A 26,977-nucleotide genomic window follows, 5' to 3' on the forward strand; every position below is an offset into this window, starting at 1 on the left:
TCAGGCTTGACTTAAAACATTACTTTGCTAACTTAGTGAAACCAAATGTAACAAATTAACAGATAAATGTACTCGTTATTTCTATATATAAAAAACAAACAAATGTATCCGATATATATATATTTTTTTTACCGATACCCGATCCAGCTATTTTAGCGATATCGTGGCCGATATCCGATATCAATATCGGAGCATCCCTAGTTTGTGGCCAACTCTCCGCAGCTGGTATGAGGAACGGAATGGATTGTGCTGAGAAAGGACTCTACTGATCAACATCATTGGCATGTAAGAAACAGGTATAGGGTTCCAAAAATGACAACTATCCCTTTAGGAAAATAATGCTCATCAAGCTAATGTTATTACAAATAAGTGAATTTTATTTTTCCAAAATGTTATTTACATTATGTACAGAACACACCCACAAAATATGGCACATACAGTAATAACAACAACACTTTGCACAGAAACTGTGAAAGATCATGTGCAATTAGCTCAGTCATCTCCTTCTGTTATACAGTGTATCACAATAATCTCACTCAGCAGAAAGGCACACTTCTTGGTCACACACACACGCATATATACACACACACACAATCTCACACATGAGAACACACAAATCAGAGATACACACACATCAATGAATACTGCAGCAAAGGGAAATGTGTTCAATATGTGCTTCAGTATTGGGTGCTTCGGGTCGATAAATAAGCTTGGTCTTGCAGTGCTTCAATTCTTTATAAATAAAAGAGAAAAAGAACAACATTTACAGTAAAGCGACTACGTTCCAATGACACAGACGTGTATTACACTACTTCACTAGTCTGAGTCAAACTAGTCCGCAACAAGGGAACGTCTTGCGAATCCTCACGCGATCCTAACACGCTTCAGTCCAACTCCACAGCTGGGCCACGTGCCTATCTTCCATCTGTCCCAATGGACAGAGCCCAGAGTCGGTGTGACCGGGGACCAATTGAACCAATCCGGGTTCCGGAGGGGGGGGGGGGGCCCTCGTTAAGCCCCATCCCGCTGTGTGCCAATCAGTCCTCCTATCAAAAGTGCTAAAATCAAGAGAAGGCGGTCCTTCTCTACATCCCGCCTAGGGTCCCCGTGGTGACGATGTGTCGCTTGTCTGGAAGTGCTAAATCCTTACATATGCAGTCTGTAAAAAAAACGAATGTGTTTGTTAAATTTGCTAATCTTTTTCATAGAAACTGCAAACAGTGTTGTTTCGTGTTAACCATAACTGTTCACTGCCATCACATATCACTCAAGTGGATTACTAGACAAATGACAGGTCACAACATTTACCTTTTGCTTGGTTTAATTTCCCAGCCATCGCGACATTTCACATATGTTATGGCTTCCCCCGGTGAAATCTCTGTCTTTGCAGGGTCTTCGGCGCAGAAGGTGAACCTATAAAACAAAACAAACGATAGTCTCAACAAAACAAAAAAAGTGTGAGAGCAATATCCTGATAATCCAACTAGGGATGCACGGTTACAGGTATCGGATATCGGTCCGATACCAGGTTAAAATAAAGTATATATCGGTATAAGAGCAGTGGATTGGATTGGTACTTAAAAGTTTAAGATTGGACATTAAACTGTGTGTTCAATCAGACAGCAGTGTTGTAGGACTTGAGTCAAGAGTCCTGGGCCCTCATTCATCAATGTGGACGTAGAACTTGACCTACTTCCACACGTAAGCACGGAATGTAGAACTAGCGTACGCACAGGGAAGTCGGCATTCATCACACGTGCGTACGCAGGCTCTATGGTCCTCCGTGTTGATGAATACCACTTTGTTTATTATCCATATATGGTCATGAAAATGAGGAAACACCCCCCATGGGATGTGAAATAATGGACGGACCCGAGCGGAACCCTAAGAAACTCCACGAAGATTGTTCACTGCTGTCGAACCAAGAAGACACTATCGCGTATTGTGGGATAAATAAAAGGCGGACTCGTAAACGGTGATGTCAGATATCAACGGCTCCCTAAGACCATTGCTGCAATTCTGCCTGGACAGCTCAAAATACTAATAAAGACCGTTCGTTGACCACTGTTTGGCGTTGGTTGTGTGTCATTATAACCGTGCTGTAATATGAATGCCTTTATTAGTTGTGTTCGATTGGCTATATGATTTTTAGATGCATCTATTTTGTTGTCGGCTAATAAAGACCGCGCTGGAATATGACTGCCTTTTCCCCGTGTTGTTTGATTAATACCCCAGGGATTAAAGTTCTCCTCAATTTTATTCCAAATCGCGATGGATCTCCCGTCAATTTTCTACCTGCTGCATATGATTTCTAGAGGCATACTACAATCTATTTTGATGTCAGTATTGGGTAGCCTATATAAACAATATAATAGGAGAGCATATACAAGAACAATGAATCTCACTGCATGTATGATAGCCTGCCTTTCAATACATGAACTTGAATTCCATCATGTTTGTGTGCGGGACTCACAAGGCTGTTGTCACAATGGGTGGTACCGGTGTACAGTAATAATAACAGTCCACACAATATCACGATCCATGCCATAGCCTATGTTCTATTAGGACATGATCTGTGACGACAAATGTTCTAGAATGTTTGATTAAGATATCATACTCTGACAGCATGCCTATGAGCAACAAAAACGCGAACTTGAATCCCATCATATACATAGTCTGTCCACTATAGTGTCATTGCAATGCGTTTTCTATTCTTTCTTATACAGTAAAAAGGGGGAAGAACACTATATTCATATGACTTGTATTCTGCTTACAGCTTCGAAGTTCCACTTGTTTCGTTTAACGTAAAGCCTTTTAAATATAATCAAAGCGTTCCCGTGTTTCTGCGGTCTGCGCAGAATAATAACGAGTTGAGCTTTATGATTTATGATGAATTGAAAATGGGGGACCCTGATGTAAACAAGACGAAAGTTGGTCTGCATCCCCAATTAACAATTGTATGTACTGAGCTGTACTGTACCCATTCTGCAATCTGTTAATAAACTTTTCAATCAATCAATCAATCAAGCTACGCGGAGCGCAGTCAGTCAGTAGCCTACACCCCGTATATTCCGATAACGCTATATAAACCATGCTGCATTCATTCTGAGAGAAAGATCTATTATTCCAAATGCTATTTATAGGGTTTTGACCATAATTACACTACTGTTGCTATTTTACAATGAACTATAATGAACTACGGTTCGTACAGAACGTGCCAGTGTTATTATGCACAGAAGCTCATTTCCTTGTTGTAATAATATATTCTACCACTGGGCGCTAGGTACGCCAGGTCTGAACTGTGCGTAGATGTAAGCACGAAGTCAAGTTCAAGTTGAAATTGATGAATCCCACTCTTTGCTTAGAAATGATCGTACGCACAGGGTAAGCACAGATCTGTGCGTAGAACACATTGATGAATGAGGGCCCTGGACTGATTTTCAGGACTCGTGACTTGACTTGGACTTGAGTGCTGATGACTCGGACTCGAGCATTGACTGCATTGGGACTCAGAAGGTGCAGACTCAGACTTGTTAATTAATAAATAGTTATTTATTTAAAAAATATATTTGTAATAGGCCCTAATAATTTGGCATAAGATATTGATGGCTAGTGCATTTGTTTGGCCATTGTGTCACAAAGTAAATAAACTCCCTTTGAAATGGTGACCGCTGTGTCATTCATGTTTAATGTAGACATTTTTTTTTGTATTTGTATGTCAGCTCTTTGACTGCCAGAGTGGAGTGGACACAACCTTGATGACTTGGACTCGGACTCAGACTAGGGTAATGGGGACTTGACTCTGACTCTTCTTTGGTGACTCGGACTCGAACACTGGGGACTCTAGACTTAGTGACTTGACTACAACACTGACAGACGGGCTCTTCCCACACTTACTTCTTCTGCGTTTCTCCAGCTTTGACGCGGATCCGCCGCACCTCCAACACCGGCTTGGTGGGCGAGGAGTTCCAGGACCAGACAGACTTCTTGATGTTCTTCCAGAAGGAGCTCCAGGAGTCGGCCGCGCCCTCCCAGCTCAGCTGGATCTTCAGCAGGTCCCCGATGTCATCCTCCGTGAACACCAGGAACGTGTTGGTCAAGTTCATACCTATGCTGTCAGGCCTGGGGGTAGAAGAAGATGGAGGCCATGTCAGGGACCAAGCCCAATACACACAGAACTACATATCAGAGCGCATTCTTTTTGTGTTGAGTATTCCAAATGAAGCAGAAGGTGGGACTTAGCAATGGAAGCAACTTGATATCGAACATATTGAATCCCAATCGGCCACAATAGTGACCATATCAAATAAAATATTAAAAACACATTCAAGTTATATGGCACTAGAAATGTTACTGAATGATGTACCAATGCATTTCCAGCTAATGTTGAAACAATAAACGGGTCTCAATGAAATATGAGTCATAGGTTAGACGAGTATGTTAACATAAAGATAGAACAAAGTTATCTGGCGCACATGATGTTTAAGGTGTCTAGTAGCAATAAATGCATTTTTACTCAACTTTGTTCAGGGTCGTCATATAGTGAGTAAACACATTGACGGTAACAAGAGTGACGCAGTGCATCTACAGTAGGTAGTAGGTACTAGGGCTGTCTTAAGTACTTCGAAGCTTCGTTCGATGGGCATGGGATTCGAACATGAAAATAAAATTCGATAATGTAAAAAATATATATAGGCTATATGCTAAATCAACTCTGCCTCTTTGTTAATTACAACAAGCAATGCCGTTTGTTATTTAAGATGAGGTCGGACTCGGCACTGACAGATTTGTGTTCATTGTGCTGCTTTTATAAAGCCTCAAATGACTGCTTACAATATTTCATGGAAGCAAAGTGTTTAGTTTGTCTAAGAATTAAAAAGGTTTCAACTTTACAGCACTGACAAAGTTGAACAAAGTGATGTACAAGTCCCACAACATTAAAAAAAAAGTTTATAAAAAAAAAAAAAAAAAAACGAAGCTTCGAATTAAAATCGAATCTCGGCCCCGAAGCTTCGAATTCCAAAAAGAATATCGAAGGTCAGCCCTAGTAGGTACTATGTAGTAGATACTTCTTGTTCTACCTACATTTCTACTCAGTTCTTTCTTTTAGTTAAACTTTGAATTCTTGACATGTTGGATCAAGGTGATGCCCAGACAAGACACATAACATTGCAGTTATCCCTCGAAAACGAGAAAGATGCTGTTCTCAGTGATTGTCATAGCGATGGGTCAGATATGGACTATGAGGGAGAGACAGGCCATTTGCCAGCCAGCCAGAAGAGCCTCTACAAGCCAGAGGGGCCAGCCAGCCAGAAAGGCCTTAGGCCTCTAGAAGCCAGAGGGGCCAGCCAGAAGATCCTCTACAAGCCCGAGGGGCCAGCCAGAAGAGCCTCTACAAGCCAGAGGGGCCAGCCGGAAGATCCTCTACAAGCCAGAGGGGCCAGCCGGAAGATCCTCTACAAGCCAGAGGGGCCAGCCAGAAGAGCCTCTACAAGCCAGAGGGGCCAGCCAGAAGATCCTACAAGCCAGAGGGGCCAGCCGGAAGAGCCTCTACAAGCCCGATGGGCCAGGCAGAAGAGCCTCTACAAGCCAGAGGGGCCAGCCAGAAGAGCCTCTACAAGCCAGAGGGGCCAGCCGGAAGATCCTCTACAAGCCAGAGGGGCCAGCCGGAAGAGCCTCTACAAGCCAGAGGGGCCAGCCAGAAGAGCCTCTACAAGCCGGAAGAGCCTCTACAAGCCAGAGGGGCCAGCCGGAAGAGCCTCTAGAAGACAGAGGGGCCAGCCGGAAGAGCCTCTAGAAGACAGAGGGGCCAGCCAGAAGAGCCTCTAGAAGACAGAGGGGCCAGCCGGAAGAGCCTCTAGAAGCCAGAGGGGCCAGGCAGAAGAGCCTCTACAAGCCAGAGGGGCCAGGCAGAAGAGCCTCTACAAGCCAGAGGGGCCAGGCAGAAGAGCCTCTACAAGCCAGAGGGGCCAGGCAGAAGAGCCTCTACAAGCCAGAGGGGCCAGCCAGAGGGGCCTCTACAAGCCAGAGGGGCCAGCCAGAGGGGCCAGCCAGAGGGGCCAGCCAGAGGGGCCTCTACAAGCCAGAGGGGCCAGCCAGAAGAGCCTCTACAAGCCCGAGGGGCCAGCCAGAGGGGCCTCTACAAGCCAGAGGGGCCAGCCAGAAGAGCCTCTAGAAGCCAGAGGGGCCAGCCAGTGGTCCAGAGGAGAAATGTTAATTCAGTGTATAAATGGTAGATGCAACACGTTATCCCACCAGGCACAATTGTGACAACCATAAAAACACTTTACCTACTTTTCCCATGAAAAATAAATAATGGATTATTTTAAAAGGGTTACCAATGACACATGATTTGGATATTTTCAACCAAAGACAATTGCAACACGACACTGATGTGACCTCACTCCAGGAGGAAGAAAAGTTGCATATGGTGGGATTATTAAATAAAGTCATATTTGATTGATTTATTCAATGGAAATGTTGCATTTGCCCCAGGATGGGTCAGCAACAAAATCGTACTTTCCTGGAATAGACACATGAATGGAATTCTAACAGCAATTTTCTTGCACTTCCTGCAGTCTTCACGGAAGTGTCTGTAAAGAAACCGTTAAACCTCATCTGGCTCAAGCCAGTATTCAGGAGCAGAAAGAGTGACCAGAAGTCTTGGGTTTAAAAAAGATGCAGATGTGTTACTCACACGTCAACAAACATGTTCTCCGAGTCATTGTGGGCGCCGTACAACTTGACTTGAAAGGTCGGATCTGCGTTGTTGGCCTGTTTCCTGTTGAACACGTGCATCTTCATCTGGTAGTGGTAACCTGGAAAATACAAAACACGTGGTCAACATGTTGAGGCAGCGTAAAAACAACAGGCTACAGAGATAAAATTGTGAGCGATTATAGAGTTGCTCATCGGTACTCTCCTGAAAAGCAATAATCTTAAATTAAAAATGTAATTTTTTTTTTATAAAAAGGGTTGACTAAAGACTAATAAGGTTTTAGACATCGAGTGCTAATACAGTAATTCACAGTGTGGTGGTGAATCTCAAGACTTTCAAAATTATTCGTTTTTTTTACCCCCCCCCCCCCCCCCAAGACCTGGAAATGTGCAAAATAGTTCCTCTACAAAAGCCCTTCCTCAAGCCTCGTCACTGACCTCCAAAGGGAGTGTCCGCGCGTGTCTTCAGGTACATCTTGCTGTTGCGCCTCTTGCGCATCTTCTTGGCATTGTAGCCGATGTTGTTGCAGCGGTTCTTGCGGCAGCTGAGGCAGATGCCCTTCTTGAAGCGGTCGGGGCCGATGCACTGGTAGGCGAAGCTCATGTGGTCCTTGTTCATCAGGGAGTCCACGAAGAGGTGCACGGCACGCTCATGCTCGCACTTCATCACCTCCATGAAATCTAAGCGACAGGAGCAAAGGTCAGAGTTAAAAAGGACCGTTCTATAGCAACATGAGACAAGAATATTGGCGTATCAAAGCAAATGCCTTGAAAAACAGAAAGGGCAAGAAAGAAAAAAAAAGGAGGGTTGGCATAACCCCATAAGCTAAAAAAAAAAAAAAAAAGCCTGTTTCCCCCAATAAAGCCACTGCCCATTTGGCAACGCAAAGGCACTAATATACAACAGCTCAATTAATTATAAACACCCTTTCACTCATATTGCCCCATTTCTGAAATAGAGAAATGCTCTCCAGAGACAGCAGGAGCCACACGCTAATTAGTAGGTCGGACTGGCTGCCATTTCCCCGAGTACTTACTTCGTGCCATGGCCAGCACGTCGCCCAACGCACAGCCTGGTTGCACGTCACCCCCGTTGGGGTAGATATCAATGTCGCCGATCGGCTGCTGGATCCCAATGCTGACGCCCAGAGCCTCGCGGGTGTAGGTGTGCAGGACGTCGACAAAATCTGCATCGTCGGGGGAGAGGCGCTTCAGCTCCTCTACACCTTCAAACATGGGCCCCGCAGGGTCCAGCCCTGTGCAGACCAGAGACCAGCCGTTAGCTGGAGCAAGAGGACACTTGGTGTGCAGACCAGAGACCAGCCGTTAGCTGTAGCAAGAGGACACTTGGGCCTAACAAAAATAATAGTTGGTTTCAGGTTGGTTGTCAGTTTGGCCATGGGTAGGTAGGGAATTTTTTTTTTTTTTTTTTTTTTATTCTTTCCCACGGCGACTATGGATAGGGAATTTCTTTATTTAATTAACCCTTTCACTGCCACACGACAGAAGGTTAGCCCTTTACTATCACACAACCGACGGCGATGCTCCATCATTAGCATCATTAGCTCCGCGGATGCGGAGCTAATGATGCTAATGATGGAGCATCGCCGTCGGTTGTGTGATAGTAAAGGGCTAACCTTCTGTATTGTCACAGTGAAAGGGTTAACCGGCTGTCGTGTGGCAGTGAAAGGGTTAAAATGTTCACCACAACATGGATGCATGTACTCTGCCAGCATGTTTAATATCCATAATACTAAATGTTTGACTAAGATTTCTATGAAACTTTATTCTAAAAAAAAAAAAAAAATTATGATTTTTTTTTTTTTAATGTATTTTTTTTTTTTTTAAACTCATAAAATATATTGGGTCGCACCTAAATCGGCAGGGTCGGTCGGCAACCTGAAACCAACCATTATTTTTGTTAGGCCAGCAATGTGTCATACAGACTCATCTTATTTACAGTTTATTTCTCATATTTTTATATTCATATTTTATTGCCTATATTTATGCATTTGTTCCATTACCCTGCCAATACCTGTACCCCCCCCCCCCAATGCCGCTATGAAGCCCGAATTTCCCCAAGGGGATCAATAAAGGAATATCTTTTTTTAAATCTGGAAAGGAATGGAACAGTGGGGTGATATGGAATTATTTTACCCCAAACCCCCATTTAGGAGGTTTTCTGGAGAACAAGGATCAAAGCAAAGCACAACATCATACTGTATTAGACTTAGGGCTGCACGATTTTGGGAAATAATCTTAATTGCGATTTTTCTGACGGATATTGCGATTATAATAATTAAAAAAATAAGCAGCCCCACAAAGGTTTATTGTAAAATGCGGCTTGCATCTGGCCTACGCGGTGGGTCTTTTCGGGACACCGAGCCTGAAAATGTTTATTTTTACCTGGGAATCGATACGGTACCCAACGAACTGTACCTTTTTTTCTGTACTTTACTCTCCCTCTGAAGTCTAAACTTCACAACACACAATCTAAAAACCCCTTACCTCCCTCTCCCAAACCGATCTTGTATCTCAATGGGACTTCCTGGTTAAAAAAAAGTTTAAAAAGTAAAAATTTTAATTGTGCTTTTTTTTTTTGCGATTTGATAATTGCATCATTCCAAATCGCGATTTTGATTAAAAATCGATTAATCGTGCAGCCCTAATTACACTCACCTGTAATTCTGCCAATGGTCCCCCGTACATATGTTCCCGCATAGCCAGCCACGTGTGCCCCCAGGCTGTAGCCAATCATGTGCACGTTCTGCAGAGGTAGCTGCTTCTCGTCCTATCGGGAGAAGAGATACAAGGCCCTCATCAGCAGCTGCCGCCACAAACACGAGTCTACACTGAACAAGCCCTGGATCTCAGCCCCGTGGCAGCGAGTCGTGCCTGGGATCCGGCCAATCCCAGTTCAGATAACGAGGGCAGAATACGTTCACACTCTCTTCCATGCAACAGCACCTCCGCCATCTGTCTTGGTTCGTCTCTGTGCAATGCAGTCTTTGTTTCCCGCTTACAACTGTGTGGCACTACGCCTGAATCCCCTCTTCGCTAGCCGCTGCGTGTCCCCTGGCCCCTGTTTTCGTGACGGCACTACTGAAGATCGTTGGCCGCTTCCCAATACTGCTAAATAGCCTACTTTCCTTACTCTACTTTCCCTAATGAGCATGGATCTGAAAGTACTTTGTGAGGGGCATAATTGGCAAAGGGCATCCAAAGGTACGAAGAATAAACATAGCAGCCAGAGATCTAACATAATGGCTTAGGCATTTTAAACTCGGCTGAAAGCGGCCCGTGTTTAAGAGACAATGGGTATTTATCGGGTCATTCTGAACTGTTACACTTCTTCTGCTCATGTTCTCTCTGAGACAAGCTTGCTGGGGGAGGGTCTTGCCCGTTCAGAGAGACTGTGACCTCTTCCTGCAGCACTGGAGATGCAGAAGGACATCTGTGTGTGTATATATATAACCATCTGCTAAATGACCGAACGGAAAGTCTCAAGTTCCCAGTGTTAGGCAGCCGCTCAGACTAGCAGCACACCTGGAGAGACTAGTGCTTCTAAAAAGGGGAGGGGGGGGGGGGGGTTTAGCCCACATTAAGACCACAACTGCAGATAGTCAGCTGTTCTAAAGCCGCTCAAAAATTCTCCATCTCCACTCAAAGCTGCCAAGATTACTCACGTCTCACTGATGCACCATTAATCCTTCATACACCCCCTCCCACACACACACCACCCTTATTATATACATACACAAGTCCTACTGTACATAGGATTATAGCTACTTCACGAATGAGGACACATACCTGCATGAGGCTATTAGTGTTCACTGGGGAAAACTATGCAGACGTTACAATAGCAGGTGCTCAAGACCATGTCAGTTACACAACACAGACAGACACACACAGTACATAGCTATGATATATACAGTACATGTATATATGCAGGACAATGAGTAGTACTCTGTCCCTTGGCGTCACCAAACACACACACACCTGAAGCCAGTTGAGCATTGTGGCGATGCTGAGGCCAACGCGATGGGTGTGGTTGACCGCGTCTGGGTAGAGTTGGTGGGCCAGCGATAACCATTCCACCACCACCACGTTGGCCTGGCTTTCTCTCTGCATCACAGCCGAAACCAGGTTGTGCATCCAACTCTCGAACATCCCGCTCATCTGAAGGGAGGGAACAAAAAGACCAGACACTTGGGTGATTAGGAGCCGGTTGGGTTGGACACGTTGTCGTGGTGACAAGGACGTGTTCTTTCCCCTTCAGTCTTCACATACATTTTTAACCTGCAGCTGGTCTGGCTGGATGTGCACACAGCTACTCTATTATGCAAAATACAGGCCCATCGGCTAATACGCCAAAACAAGACAGGCCCATCGACTAATACCCCAAGACAGGTCAAATAGCCAATACCAAGTTACGCGCACCGACTGCTGATCCGTAGCTCCTTGTAGGACACCCTACACACAGTCACCTCTGACATTCTCGCGACACATTCCAACTTCCAAAAAGGTCTCACACGCCCACCTCTACCAGCACACACACACACACACACACACACACACACACACACACACACACACACACACACACACACACACACACACACACACACACACACCCCAAATTCCTGCCAGAGAGAGTGAGACGGAGAGAAGCTCCCTGGAATTATGCCAATTTCAGAACGTTCTCTGAAAAGTGACTGCCATTTTAGATTAGATTACATCTCATCTAAAAGGGGCAGTCCATTTTAAACTAAGCACTAGTGCACACTCATACGTTTTCTTTTGCATGCATTTCGGTGAAGCTTGTATTTACCGTCCAGCCGTGAATGATGAAGATGGTCTTGGCTGTGGCGTTGAAGCCACACTCCTCTAGACACTCCTTCTCGCCAGGCTTCAGGTCACAGCCTTCCTGATCCAGATCTAGACTTGTGCGCATATTGTACCTGATGAGGTGATGGAGAGCCTCACTGTCCATCAATGACAGATCCAGGGCATCCTCCGCGCCTGAGGAGCAGAGGAAACAGGGAAGATATGAGGATAAATGGGGACTGGGCTCTGCTTGTATCATCTACATCCTCTCCATTCATCTAGGGGGGGGGGGATTACTGTTGAAATGTGATTCAATTCAAATTATTCAGGTCACGTAAGGAAACCTTTTAGAGCAAGGTATGAATTTTTCGTTGCTAGTAAGAGTCTAACCGGATTTTTTTTTTTTTTTTTTTGGCATTTAAGGAATTTCTAGGGCAATTCAATTATAACAATATTTCTGGTGTATACAAGACTCCCGTTTGTATACACTACGCAGAGACTGACCTTAATATCAGATATTCTATTCTCACCATTTACATCCATAAACCACCAGCTTTTGGACTTTAGTTTATATAGATAATAATATACAAATAAAATATAATAATAAAGTTTCCAGGCGCATTTTAAGAATCGCCAGTTTTATAACCCTCATTCCACCCCGTAATGTACATAACGTCACACTATAACGCAGCAACTCGCTGAGACCTACATCTGCTTACCAGCGCGCTCTGCTAAAGAACCGGGGCCAGAAGTCTCACGGCCACACTCTTTTACATGTTTGCTTAACCCTTAACGGCACAGGGGCTAAACCGATTAAATGAAACTATTGCGTTTTCAAATGTTGGCTAAATTCATCTATCTAAAAAATATATATATATATATAAATAGGTATGTAGGCAATGGGCATCAACCCAACCTGCTATAACCTAAACAGGAGCCCTGAATGGGAACCCCACTGCTGTCAAATGTAATAATAGAAAATAAGTAGTGGGGGTCCCGATTCGGGGCAAAGTAGGCTAGACAATTATGTAGAAACGGGTCCCGAGCAAAACCAGAGACCATGGAAGTTTGAGGAACCCATTATGGGAACACAACTAAAGTTTCTAGATGAATCTAAGTGGCCGCTCCGCATGTCAGAGCGAACGTTGTTCCAAGTGGAACACAGACGTGGCGGCTCGTCTTCCTTGAGTTTCACGCCAAGTCTCTCTCGCCCTCTCTGGGACACGTTATCTTAATTCCATTTCCGCTTTTATGTCTCATTCGTATTCCATGCTGTGCTAGTATTGCCTAATTGCAACACCTATTAAATCCCGTCAAATGTAGATCATTATTAACTAACTTGAGCAGAACATTTCCACTCGTGTTCATTCATCCATTGAATGATTGAGAATCGCAATCGCCCGGCTTCGATAGCGCAGAAGCGGACAGTTAATATTCGATTAAATACTAAGACGCCACTTCTTACCTTTAAGAACGGCATTGTCCCCAATCCCCGACACAAAGACCGCTAGTGAACAATGTAGGAAGATCCACAGTGACAGGGCAATATGATTCATTTCTCACCCACAAACGTGTGGAAAAAACACAATACAATATAATATTAACTGGTACTTTCGCCACAGTAAAGGTCTGTGATAAAGTGTGGTAAATTAGGTCCAGTCCGAATAGGAGCAACGAGAGCCGGTGGTGTGTTTCGTGCGCGCTTGAAAAGCGGTTGGCTACCCAAGGAAAACTGTATGAACTTGCATCAAGTGTCTCATTAGTTTTAAATAGTTTCTCCTTTTCAGTCATCTGATCATCGGCTGATCTAGCCCCGCTTCCATTGGTCAAGCCCCCATTTGTTTACGTTCATAGGCGTGGCGAAACTGAATGAATCCGTAGTAAGGCGTCTCACGTTGCGCCTTTTGTGAGCAGCTCGGGTGCCAAACCCTTCGGAATGTGAGGTGTTTCTGACTGACACGTGAACACTGCTAACGAGGGGAGCATTTTTCCCATCTCGCCTATTCCATTAACCCTTTAAGTGGATATCGTATCGATTCGAATATCAAGTTTTGCCCCGTTTTGGCGATATTCCTAACTTCACAGTCCAATGCTAGCAGACGAACATTTTGTCACGAAATTCCGGTTGCGCATGCGTGGGAAAGCAACAGCTCCCCCCTCCTTGCATCTATGGGAATATTTAAAAGACTCCCGAGTCCGACCCGTGTGTGTGTGTGTGTGTGTGTGTGTGTGTGTGTGTGTGTGTGTGTGTGTGTGTGTGCAGGGGCGTAGCTGGGGGGGGGGTAGCTTAGGATGATTCCAAGGGCCCAGCACTGAGGGGGGGCCCCAAACAATTTTTTTTTTTTTTTTTACTAGACATCACTCAGGTGTATTATTGATGCTCTCATTGATACTATGTTTGTTTCTGAAGTGTGTGTGTGTGTGTGTGTGTGTGTGTGTGTGTGTGTGTGTGTGTGTGTGTGTGTGTGTGAGATATATAGAGAGAGAGGGGGGGCTTTGGTAGACTATTGCATTGGTCCATTCATTGAAGATCCTTTACTAGGCTCACCCACCAACAGTGCAGGTGCTGAACTGCTGATCCGAATGTATAGGTAAAATATTATGCGTTTTCATCAATAAAAAAATGGCCAAAAAATGTCCGCTTACGCGCGCTCGCATTCACTGGGGGCCTACAAATACATTCTTTCATGGGGCCCAGAATCTGGAGCTACACCCCTGTGTGTGTGTGTGTGTGTGTGTGTGTGTGTGTGATTGATTGATTGAAAACTTCATTAACAGATTGCAGAATGGGTACAGTACAGTACAGCTCAACACACACAATTGTTAAGGGGATGCAGACCAGATAAAGACTTTCGTCTTGTTTACATCAGGGTTCCCCATTTTCAATTCATCAGTATATGACATGTCGTGTAATGTGTTCCTATATACCTCAATGAGCCAGTCAGACAGTAGGTACCGTAGTTATAGCTTTTAATGTACCTCCGTGTATATCCATACAACATGTCGTGAGCATACACAATTGCACTCCGAACTCTACTCAAGTCCCGCCCACTCCTCTAGGCTATTGGCTTACACCACATCTCCCTTTTTGACCTGTTAGAATAACATTACCATTTCCCGTTTCACATGAACATCTTCACATAACATTCACTTACAGAATAAATGTGTTTATGAAACTGGTTAGACAATGCACTTTTTACGTGTACATTAGAACATCAAACAATGCACTCTTTACGTGTACATTCAAAAAAAATCAAACAATGTTCCGCTCACAGATCTAGTCTATGAGGTCTGACTACCTCTCTGCCTGACCTTGTTCTGACCGTGTCAGGGGAGACCCGAGGTGAGTCCATACTAGACAGTACTGGTTGAGGAGAACCAGGCACAACAGGAATGTCCTCCTGTGGTGTATGACTGTGTGTCAGGCTTCATGTCTCTGTTCGGGCATAGGCACTAGGTGATGACGGTTTCGTCTGATTGTGCCATGTGGCCCGCTGACAAGGTAGGACCGTGGTGTGTGATGTGCGGCTGTCACTCTGCCTGGTGACTTCATATCGGTGACCCACACCGGATCCCCTGGTGACAGTGTAACGGATGTTCTGTCCGTGTTCTCCTTTCCTGCGTTGTGTTCTTTGTGTGAGAGGCTTAGGGATGAGTCGGCACACGTGAACACTGTTCAATCATTTATTTGATGGTCTTCAATGGAGGCCACCTGTATGAAATGGGTGGTCGAAATACCACAAAAGGAATAGCGTCAACATGTGTTCACTCGTCAAGTCTCCCACGTTGAATGCTTGTTGCAACTGAATTACATTACACAATAAATCGACATCTTAAGGCACACATACCTGTATGAAATGGGTGGTCGAAATACCACAAAAGGAATAGCGTCAACATGTGTTCACTCGTCAAGTCTGTTGACAAAGAACAACCAATTGACTATATTGCACGGTGAAATACACCGTCTAAAACCTCCAATTGTGCATATAACCTAACCACACCATTCATTACAACACTATTGAGTCATTATCATTTGTTAACATTGAATTCTTATACAAAATATATATACAACAGAGTAATACATAAAAGTGCTGCGCGCTACAATAGTCAAACGTACCTCCCATGTTGAATGCTTGTTGCAACTGAACCCCCAAACCGGAAAAGGTTGCTTCTATCATCGCGCTAATAATTGACCCGGAAGGCGAAACTCTCGAATGTGAACTTTCTCAAGTTACGTTCAAATAAAAGTGCCTTTGGTATAAAGAAATAATAAATAATAATAACCACTTGGAGACATTTGTAAAAGGATTTGGTGACATTTCAATCCTTAATAAAATAATAAACAATGTCCAATTGACCTGGTTACATTCACCCCTCCTGAAATTTCACCAACATCCTGTGTCAGCAGAGCAAGGGGGACATACAAAGAGAAAAAAAATATATACAGACGCAGCGCTCAAAAATCAAACCAATTCTGCTGCTTGTCTGCTGCTTGTTGCTGCTTGTGTGCCACTTAAGTCTACTCAGGTGTTAATTTTCCGGGGGTGTTGGCTGGGGGAACAAAGGGAGGGTAGTTAACTTAAGTGCTTCCCCAGGGAGGGGGTCGGGGGCTACTGCCCTCAGACCCCCAAAATAATTTTTATATGGGCAGTCTGACTTGGGGTACTGACCATATATTAGTGTTGCAATGCATGATAAGTAAACAGTGAAAAAAGCTAAGAAATCTGATGGGGCTGGGACATTTGGGACGAATAAAAATTTAAGATGAAAATCTGCCCAGCCTGTGGGAGGAAGTGGAGGTGTGAAATCTGGCCCGGTCAAGAACAATAGAGGAGTGGTAGAGAGTGGTAGAGAGGCATGAGAGGTTTGAGTTTTGAGTGCTGTATCTGTAGGTAGTCTATCACTGACCCAAACTGGCACAAGATACAAGGACCCAGTCCCCTAGTCGACTCAAAAGTCACCCCCAAAAGAGGTTCAGAGAATAAAAAAGATTGATCAAGTCTCAGAATTCCCTTAGACCAGCACGACGCCTGATACGCCACACCATTCTTGGCACTTATTAAAGAAATGATAGACACCTAAGAAAAAAAATTATCTGACCGGGCAGCGTGTAGCTTTATGCCAAGCAAGCAGTGCAAAAATTTACCGTAGTGGCATGCAGTAATGCGCCTTTCATTTTCCGCCGCCCAGCGCCCAGGTCGCGCGGAAATAGGCTGTCTATTGCCATTCTCTTTGACAAACTCTAACCTTAACCAGCTCCTTAACAACGCCTAAACTTAACCGTTCTAACCTTAACCAACTCCGAAACAATGCCTAACCTTAACCTTGACCATAACCATGCCTAACCTTAACCATAGAAATTATATTGCCATTCTCTTTGACAAACTCTAACCTTAACCAGCTCCTTAACAGCGCCTAAACTTAACCGTTCTAACCTTAACCAACTCCGAAACAATGCCTAACCTTAACCTTAACTTAACCGGCGAAAGAATACACGTTAAAAAAAAATCACGTTAAAAAATATTTTCGATGGGATTCGAACTCGCCAGCAAACAAGCCATAGGATCCACAGCCATGTGTCCTTGCCAATTGAGCTATTTGCTAGATACTGAATAAGGGGCGGTGACTTATATATATTGAGCTCCGCTCGTGTCGAACCGAGGCGGGATCTCATGCGCATGCGCGGGCACCTCGCGCGAGCACGCCGGCGCACGCACGCACCTGAGCGAGCACGCCGCCGCCGGTGCACGCACGGTAGCATTTGTCTGAAAAGAAGGGCGCTTTACCGCACTAGCGTGCGGTGACGAATGCGGAAGCATTTTTGCACTGCTTGCTTGGCATTAACGTACAGGCGACCGGGCATCTAGTGCTCCAGGCTCTAGCTCCATCCCTCACACTCGTTCCTGAGCTATCACTCCTGCAACAGGAGGTATCTAGCATCTGAGTGTATAGAGAAAAAAACAGAAATCCCCACTAACACCCACTGGCTCCAAATAAAAATACATACTGGGTCTCTAGTGCTCCAGGCTCCAGCTCCATCCCTCACACTCGTACCTGAGCTATCACTCCTGCAACAGGAGGTATCTAGCATCTGAGTATCGAGAGGAAACAGAATCCCACACTAAGGTAGAAAAAAAACTGGAATACTCAATACTGTAGTAGAAAAAAACTTGGATGAATGAAATAATTATATTGCAATAATGGATTGACCAAACAGATCAATAACATTCACATTATGTACAATGACGATAACTAAATTTCCTACACATTCAATCGTAACATTATTTACATGACTTTTTTCTTTCTTTTTCCACTATTCCAATTGTCCATGTCCATGTCAGCCCAATCAGTGAACTGCACACTAAACCGTTCATCAGCCCACTGGCTTACCTGGGCGCGGTCCATGGAACCACCTGACATTTTTCTCCTTTCTTCAAAAAAAAAAAAAAAAAAGTTTATCACCGGCCACTAGATGGCAGCGTCTCACCACTGATGAATTGATGAGGCTGTGTTGGTTGACTGGAGGCAGCTCCCCGGTGAACGATTTGATAACCTTCTCCTTTCTTTGATCTTTATCCGGGTCACGGCACCAATGTAACGGATGTTCTGTCCGTGTTCTCCTTTCCTGCGTTGTGTTCTTTGTGTGAGAGGCTTAGGGATGAGTCGGCACACGTGAACACTGTTCAATCATTTATTTGATGGTCTTCAATGGAGGCCACCTGTATGAAATGGGTGGTCGAAATACCACAAAAGGAATAGCGTCAACATGTGTTCACTCGTCAAGTCTCCCACGTTGAATGCTTGTTGCAACTGAATTACATTACACAATAAATCGACATCTTAAGGCACACATACCTGTATGAAATGGGTGGTCGAAATACCACAAAAGGAATAGCGTCAACATGTGTTCACTCGTCAAGTCTGTTGACAAAGAACAACCAATTGACTATATTGCACGGTGAAATACACCGTCTAAAACCTCCAATTGTGCATATAACCTAACCACACCATTCATTACAACACTATTGAGTCATTATCATTTGTTAACATTGAATTCTTATACAAAATATATATACAACAGAGTAATACATAAAAGTGCTGCGCGCTACAATAGTCAAACGTACCTCCCACGTTGAATGCTTGTTGCAACTGAACCCCCAAACCGGAAAAGGTTGCTTCTATCATCGCGCTAATAATTGCCCCGGAAGGCGAAACTCTCGAATGTGAACTTTCTCAAGTTACGTTCAAATAAAAGTGCCTTTGGTATAAAGAAATAATAAATAATAATAACCACTTGGAGACATTTGTAAAAGGATTTGGTGACATTTCAATCCTTAATAAAATAATAAACAATGTCCAATTGACCTGGTTACAACAGCGTTGTGAGATTCTTCACCCTGTGTCTCTGGTTGAAGTGCTTCGAATCCATCCATCTCTTCTCTCTTTCCCTTTGCTGAAGTCTCCTGAGATCGGGAAGTGCCGGCTCCAACACCGCTGGGAAGGTAGGCACCGTTGTGCGCAGACAGCGTCCCATGAGTAGCTGTGCTGGGCTGAAACCATTACTCAAAGGCGTCGCCCTGTATGCGAGCATGGCTAGATATGGATCTGATGATTTCTTCAGCAGGTTCTTAATCGTTTTGACAGCTCGTTCCGACTCGCCGTTCGATTGGGGAAATCTCGGACTGCTGGTTGTGTGCACAAAGCCATAATGTGCAGCGAAGGCTTGCATGTCCTGTCCCGAAAATTGGGGCCCGTTATCAGATATCAAAGTCTCTGGAATTCCATGCCGAGCGAACATCGATTTGAAGTGAACTATGACATCTGATGATCTTGTTGGGCTTAGTTTGGCTATCTCCACGTACCTGGAGTAGTAGTCAACCACGAGCAGATAGTTGCTACCGTTCAGGGAGAACAGGTCTGCCCCCAGCTTCTGCCAGGGCCTGTCGGGGAGTGTAGTTGGCATGAGTGGCTCACGCGTGTTCACCCCGCTCTTCGAGGCACGCTCTACAGTTCAGAACTAGCTCCTCTATCTGACCGCTCAACCCTGGCCACCACACAGCCTGCCTTGCCCGGTCTCCGCACTTGACCACCCCCTGGTGGCCCTCGTGTATCTTTTCCAAAACACTGTTCCTCATTGTGGAGGGGATCACCAATCTCGTGCCTCTCAGCAGCAGTCCATCATGCACACTCAGGACGGCGCGCTCCGCCCAGTAGTGCCTCACCGGCCCTTCCAGTCTGCTGCGGTCTGGCCACCCCTGCACGCAGTATTGCATGACCTGTGTGCACACACTGTCGTTGCCCAGCTGTTCCCTGAGATCGTGTAAGTAGCTGCTACTTGCTGGTAGGTTATCCATGATGGAGTCGACGTAGATATTGGTGTCCTCCATCAGCTCTTTGTCCCGTCCGGTGCCGCCATCCCCCAGAGGCGCACGCGACAGGGTGTCGGCTGTAGTCAGACTCTTCCCCGCAACGTGAGTGACGAAGTAAGAGTATCTCATGAGACGCATACGGAACCGCTGTATCCGTGGTGGGAGAGCGTCGAGCGCCTGTCCCCCTAGCAGGCTCACCAGTGGCTTATGGTCTGTTTCCAACTCGAAATGCAGACCCAGGATAAAGTCATTGAACCTCTCACACGCCCAGGTCAGGGCCAGAGCCTCCTTTTCTACCTGGGTGTACCGCTGCTCTGTGGGTGTGAGAGACCTGGAGGCATACGCTACAGGTGCCCAGACGTCATTGTTTCTCTGTAGCATGACCGCTCCCAATCCGTATGACGAGGCATCTGCCGAAATCTTCAGGTCACGATTAGGATCATACAGCTGGAGAACAGGTGTAGATGAGAGCTCTTGTTTGAGGTTGTCGAATGCCTTTTGCTGTTCATGTCCCCAGACCCACAGGTTCTTCTTAGACAGCAAGTCTCTCAGCGGCTTGTCCTTCTCCGCCAGATTAGGAATGAACTTCCCGAGCTGGTTGACCATGCCCAGGAAGCTCCTGAGCTTAGTCATGTCAGTTGGCTGGTCCATGTGTTGAACCGCTCTTGTTTTGTCTGGGTCTGACCTCACCCCCTCCGCGGAGACAACGTGTCCAAGGAACTTCACCTCTCGCACGCCAAACTCACATTTGTCCATGTTGAGAGTGATTCCAGCCTTTTGCGCCCTCTCCAGGACAACATGCACCCTTGCATCGTGCTCCACTTGAGATAAGCCCCATATGAGGACGTCGTCCATATGGCAGGCGACTCCTTCGAGACCCTCTGTGACCTCTGTCACCATCCGATTCTGGAAATGTTCTGGGGCAGAAGAAATTCCAAATGGTAGTCGATTGAAGTAGTAATGGCCGAATGGGGTGATAAATGTAGTGTAGAGTGCAGACTCCTTTGCCAGAGGAATCTGCCAGAACCCCATATTAGCATCCAGTTTGGTGAAGAGTTGTGCTCCTGCTAGCATGCCGAGGGTTTGGTCAACTGAGGGGAGAATAAACTTCTCTCTGCACACGGCCTCATTCAGAGGGGTTAAGTCCACACAGATGCGGACCTCGTCCTTCGCCTTCTTCGGGGCTACGACCATGCCGCAGCACCAGTCTGTAGGTTCCTCGATCCTGGTGATGACCCCCAGCTGCTCCATCCGTTTAAGCTCCGTCTTGACCTTTCCCATCAATGGGAGCGCCACTCGTCGTGGAACACTGAGTGCGAACGGTTTGGCATCAGGCTTGAGCTTGATTGTGTATTCCTTTTGCAACAGACCCAACCCCTCCCAGAGCTTTGGGTAGCTCTCCTTCACTGTGTCTAAGCTTATGCTATCTACTCTAGCTACTAGATTAAGCTTGACAGAGGCTGGTCTACTCAGCAGGGATGTATGGAGGTTTTTGACTATGTAAACATCCTCAGTTACAGTCCCGTCTCCATAGCACAACACTTCCCTCACAGCTCCCTTCACCTCTAGTGGCACCCGTCCGGGCCCAAACAGTGGCTTACATGGACTGATCAGCGTGTGCTCTGAGCCTGACTGAACTAGCTTTTCATACACCTGCTCTGGCATGACTGTAACATCTGCCCCTGTGTCGATCTTAAATCTGACCTTGGAGTCTCTGATGCCGATGTCTACAGTCCATGGGTCATCTCCTGCCTCCACACTACCTAAAAATATGCTACTACTGTCCTCTGTGACAGCGTTCACACCACTGGCTGATTTGCATACTTTAGCATAATGGCCCAGTTTACCACAGTTGTGACAGACTACATTTTTAGCAGCACACTGTGATATTGGATGAGAAGGTTTACCACATCTGAAACAAGATTTATAATCCTCTCCTTTAGGAGGCCATTGCCTTGGTTTAGCCTGGGCATGTGGCTGTCCTTTGTTTACAGCCCAGGGTTTCCCCTTGCTAGCATGCACTGCATCCACCTCAATCTTGCTACTACTAGTCATCTCACTCCTTAGGTCAGTCTGTTGTCTCTTAATCTCCTCAGACTGCCTCACCATGTTAATAGCTTTTGTCAGGGTTAAATCTTTGTCTAACTGCATCCTCTCTGATAGCCCTGTGTCTCTGAGACCAACTACCAATCTGTCCCGTAACAGTTCATTGTGCAGCCCCCCGTACTCACAGTTTTCACCTAAAGCATACAGTGCTGTAATGAATGAGTCCACAGTTTCTGATGCTTGCTGCATCCTCTTGTTGAACCTGGCCCTCTCATAGATAACGTTCTTTTTGGGAATAAAGAAGCCATCGAATCCTTCCCTCACTGCGCTGTATTCTTCCCGCTGTTGGGCGGTCAAGCTGAGACCGCGTAGCACGTCATCTGCCTCATCCCCCATGCAGTAAACCAGCGTGTTTACCTGGTTAGCTTCGGGTGAGTTGTTCAGGTTGCTAGCTAGTCTGAAGCGTTCAAACCTCCTGCTCCATTTTTCCCACTCTTGTGGTTTAGAAAAGTCAAAAGGTTCTGGAGGGTTTATAGTGAAAGTTGCGGACGGAAGAACTACCGCATTTTGCGCAGGTACTGCTTGTGCTTCCTCGTCCATTATTCTCCTCCTGCGCCGTCTCCTCCTTGGCATTAGCTGGTTAGCTTCCCGTTAGCCTCGAACAAACACTATGAAATCCCCCGTCGAACTTGGCTCAAAGTAGGTCCACTTCAGACACCATGTCGTGTAATGTGTTCCTATATACCTCAATGAGCCAGTCAGACAGTAGGTACCGTAGTTATAGCTTTTAATGTACCTCCGTGTATATCCATACAACATGTCGTGAGCATACACAATTGCACTCCGAACTCTACTCAAGTCCCGCCCACTCCTCTAGGCTATTGGCTTACACCACATGACATACATGACATACAGATAGACAGTAGGCTACTGCTACATCTATACATTTATGACATACCAGATTTGCAAATACAGTACTGTTTGTGATACAAAAAGAGTCCAGAAAAGAGAGTATATACATTTGACGTAAAAACTGTAGGCCCTACATTGGGGGAGGTTGGGTAGGTGGGGTGGGGTTGGGTGGGTGGGTGGGTGGGTGGGTGGGTGGGTGGGTGGGTGGGTGTGTGTGTGTGTGTGTGTGCGTGTGTGTGTGTGTGTGAGGGGGGGGGGGGGGGGGGTTACCTCATTCTAACCGGGGCTGCGAATGCAGTCCCCTCTCTCAGCCTGGCGATTTGCCAAGCCATCAGCTTAGCTCACGGACTAGTTTCAATGGACGAGGGGAAGAATGGGCTCACTCACTCACGCAAGGTCTTGGCTACAATAACACCACTGTTGTTGTTGTGTACATGAGCGCCTACTGCTTACTATCACAGAGGACTTGAATAATACACACCTGCCCACCCGAAAAGCTCCTTTGAATCGAAACATCTCAAACTGCATCTCTGACTGCCACTATGAATTGAAAATGGGGGACCCTGATGTAAACAAGACAAACGTCTTTCTCTGGTCTGCATCCCCTTAACAATTGTGTGTATTGAGCCGTACTGTATTGTATCCATTCTGCAATCTGTTAAATAAAGTTTTCATCAATTCATCGAAATGATGTCGTAGGCTATGCTATCATGGCTAAAGATGCCCCCAAAATCACTGCATCCGTTGATTTCCCAACTCTTCGAGGACAGCGATCTTCGCTGTTCAGTGAAACTCATGTCAAAGTTTATAGGAGTTTTCCATGATGACAATCCGTTTGGGCAAGGAATACAACAATATACAGTTAGTTTTAGTAGCCTGGGCTGAAATGGCAGACTGAGTCTTAAATCCCCAACATTATGTATTTAAACGTTTTAAAACCCTTCTATAGATAGAATAGAAGTATGTCAGGGATATACATTCTAAGATATGTACATTCTAAAATATACAGTATACTGTACAGTAATAAGTGTAAACATTTTAAGTCCAGGAAGATTACCAGAGTCTGTAACTCTGCTCAGTGATGCAGTACGTGTAACGATGCGACCTCACAGCTATTAATTTCGATTACGATTATTCAGGCAACAATTCAATGCATCATGAAATCTCTTCATTTGAGCACGATTCAATTTGATTCGATTAATTTTCTATTAGGGATGCTCGATATTGGCTTTTTTACCGATACCGATATTCCGATATTGTCCAACTCTTAATTTCCGATACCGATATCAACCGATATCAACCGATACCGATATATGCAGGGTTCCCCCCCCCCCCCAAAAAACTGAATAATTTCAGGTAACTAATAATTTTACTGGATATATATATAGCAAATATTGTTATTGTTTTTTTTTTTTTTTTAACCAATACCGATATTTTCCGATATCACATTTTACTTTAATATCGGACATCCCTATTTTCTATACATTTTCTATCCGTCAATTCCCCCAAAAAATTTGAATAGACAAATGTGGCTGGGGGAACTGATTCACTCAGCATAAATGGACTATAGGTCAATAAAAACAATACACACAACAAAAAAAAACATTTACATTTTAAATTATTTTTGATTAATTTTTATTATAATCTATTCTAACATTTTCAAATCGATGCAGTTGAATCGTCACATTAGAATCGATGCATTTAGATTAATTGATGCATCGTTACACCCCTAGCGGGGACACATGCGGAGGGAGAAGCACCAGCAGCATAAAGAGCCCGACAGCCCGTCGTTCAGTGCTTGTTCGTACTGATCTAAGTGAGGTGCCGGGTTGGGATGGGATCCCACCTGAATTTTACTTGGCATTTTGGGACCAATTGGGCCCATTGCTGTTCAAGATGATTCAACATGCTATTGAACAGGGGGGATTCTCGAGAGACGTTAACATAGCCTTGATTTCCTTGCTACTTAAGAAAGACAAGGACCCTAATGACTGCGGCAGTTATAGGCCCCTGAGCCTTCTCGGGGCCGACCTCAAAATGTTTGCCAAAATACTAGCCCGTCGTCTGCAGAAGTATATGACAGTGCTGCTACACTGTGATCAGACTGGATTTATCCAAGGTCGACTAGCCACAGATCATCTTAGGAGACTACTACATGTAATTAACAACCGTAAAAGTAATTAAACTCCGGCCACGGTTCTGTCTTTGGATGCCATGAAGGCTTTTGACAGACTGGAATGGTCATATCTTTGGACGGTACTGGAAGACATGGGACTTGGAAAGAAATGTATACTGTGCGGGAGCTTAGAGGACTGTATATAATTATCACCTTAGGGGGTGTGGTAGGATGCCTTAACTCTTAAACTAATTGTACCAAATACACAACTGAGTGAATAACTTAAAATGGAGTCACCTAAACTAGAAAGAGCGAGGAAACTGTTTGAAACATAATGCTTTTATATAAGCAAAAAAGGGGAAAAAGATACATACAAAATATTGTTATCACATTACACAAAGCCTAATTAAATACTATTACTAAATTTAGATGGGCGCCCAAATAGTTCTAATAAAGTGTTCTGGCCAAACGTTGCCGCGGTTACCACTGTGACAGAGGAACAATTCCCTCTGCAGGATGAGAGAGATGGAGGTGATGAGGAGTAGTAGACCGCTGCGTGTTGATGAGGGCGGGAAGACGCTGCCCGGTCCAATAGGCGCCCCCAGTCTGCTCCTGCAGACCAGATGCTCCGCTGTGGTGGTCCGAGTGTCTCGCTCCGCTCCGTGGTGCTGCACGGCGCACGCCGAAAGCTGCTGCAGACACGCTGGTCCCCTCTGTACCACAGGTTACTGCTATGGCTACTTCTTAGGACTAGTTGTGCCCCTTTACAGCGACACAGACCTTATCTAAATGTTCTCTGGTCTGTGTTATATATCGACTGATATGTCCAGTATAGAGCAGCTATCGAAGCATGAGCCGAAGCTACTTTAGGTATTAGCGCCGAGCTAGCTAGCTTCGGCTAACTGGTAACGATAGATGGGGAATACTATAGTCTGCTGTAATATGCTAATCCCAGACGTTTACTAAACATCAAATTAGCTGGGTACTAAAACTCACTCTCTCTTGGTGGTATAATGTCCGCTTGGTAAGCCACTTTACATACTTGGTCACCGTCAAACTTATAACGTTAACGAGAGCAACGCCGTGTGTACGTCCGCTCTCTTCCGTGTCCGGTCAAGTTCAACGTCACAAGCTCATAGAGAGGAAGTGACGCAGATACGAGGGAACACTAAACCACCTCTGGCCCACTAGATGGCAGCACCGTCATATAACCTGAGATGCAATCAATAGGCAGACAGTGTAACATTATGTGGTAAATAATAACTTAACTCCCACATATTAACTTAAAGGGGGATTATTTTAGGTCTAATTTTACCTAATTGCAGACCCTTCAGCACAGCCGCCCCCTGATTTGCGGCGCTAATCAGTACTGAGGTCTGCTGAATGTCTAGTAGTCACTCAGGCTGGTCAGAGTCAGAGTACGGGGGTAGTCGGATCAGTCGAGCCACTGGTCTGTGGTATGTTCTTCCTCCGACATCCACGATAGCCGAGCGGACTCTTCCGTCTTGCCCTTTTACCACACTCTTCACCCCTCCGGTGAGCCAGCGGGCTCGGGGAAGCGCCTGATCCACGATCATGACTGGGGTTCCTGGTTCTAGGTTGCCTCTTTCAGTGATCCACTTGCGGCGGCCTTGCAGCGATGGGAGATATTCGGTGGTGAACCTCTTCCAGAATTGGTCGGCTAGAGCCTGACTATACCTCCATTGTCTTCTGCCGATGATCTCGGTGGAGGCGTAGACCGCAAAGGGAAGGGCCGCGTCTCGCCGCCCCATCAAAAGGCTGTTGGGTGTTATGGGGTCGAGATCGGCCGCGTCGCTACTGACGTACCCCAGTGGCTTGGAATTCAGAATGGCTTCAATCTCCACCAGCACGGTGTTGAAGACCTCTGCCTTCGGAACCTGTCCTCTGAGCGCGGCTGCTAGAGCAGCCTTTACTGACTTGACCTCTCTCTCCCACGTTCCACCGAAGTGGGGTGCATTTGGAGGGTTGT

The 26,977-nt window shown here is 45.5% G+C and overlaps 1 protein-coding gene across 1 annotated transcript; it reads right to left on the reverse strand.

The window, feature by feature from the left end:
* Nucleotides 1-365: 365 nt before the first annotated feature.
* LOC311233728 (endothelial lipase-like) lies at nucleotides 366-13,338 on the reverse strand. The gene is made up of 10 exons (XM_084320727.1): nucleotides 13,010-13,338; nucleotides 11,549-11,739; nucleotides 10,717-10,896; nucleotides 9,397-9,508; nucleotides 7,755-7,973; nucleotides 7,156-7,398; nucleotides 6,698-6,818; nucleotides 3,898-4,122; nucleotides 1,309-1,413; nucleotides 366-1,159 (listed from the first exon to the last, which is right to left on the reverse strand). The coding sequence occupies exons 1-10, from the start codon at nucleotides 13,098-13,100 to the stop codon at nucleotides 1,147-1,149; spliced, it is 1,500 nt and encodes a 499-aa protein (XP_084176853.1). The 5' UTR covers nucleotides 13,101-13,338; the 3' UTR covers nucleotides 366-1,146.
* Nucleotides 13,339-26,977: the final 13,639 nt, after the last annotated feature.

This window comes from Notolepis coatsorum (assembly GCF_963971535.1).
Source record: "Notolepis coatsorum genome assembly, chromosome: 1".
Lineage (NCBI taxonomy): Eukaryota > Metazoa > Chordata > Actinopteri > Aulopiformes > Paralepididae > Notolepis > Notolepis coatsorum.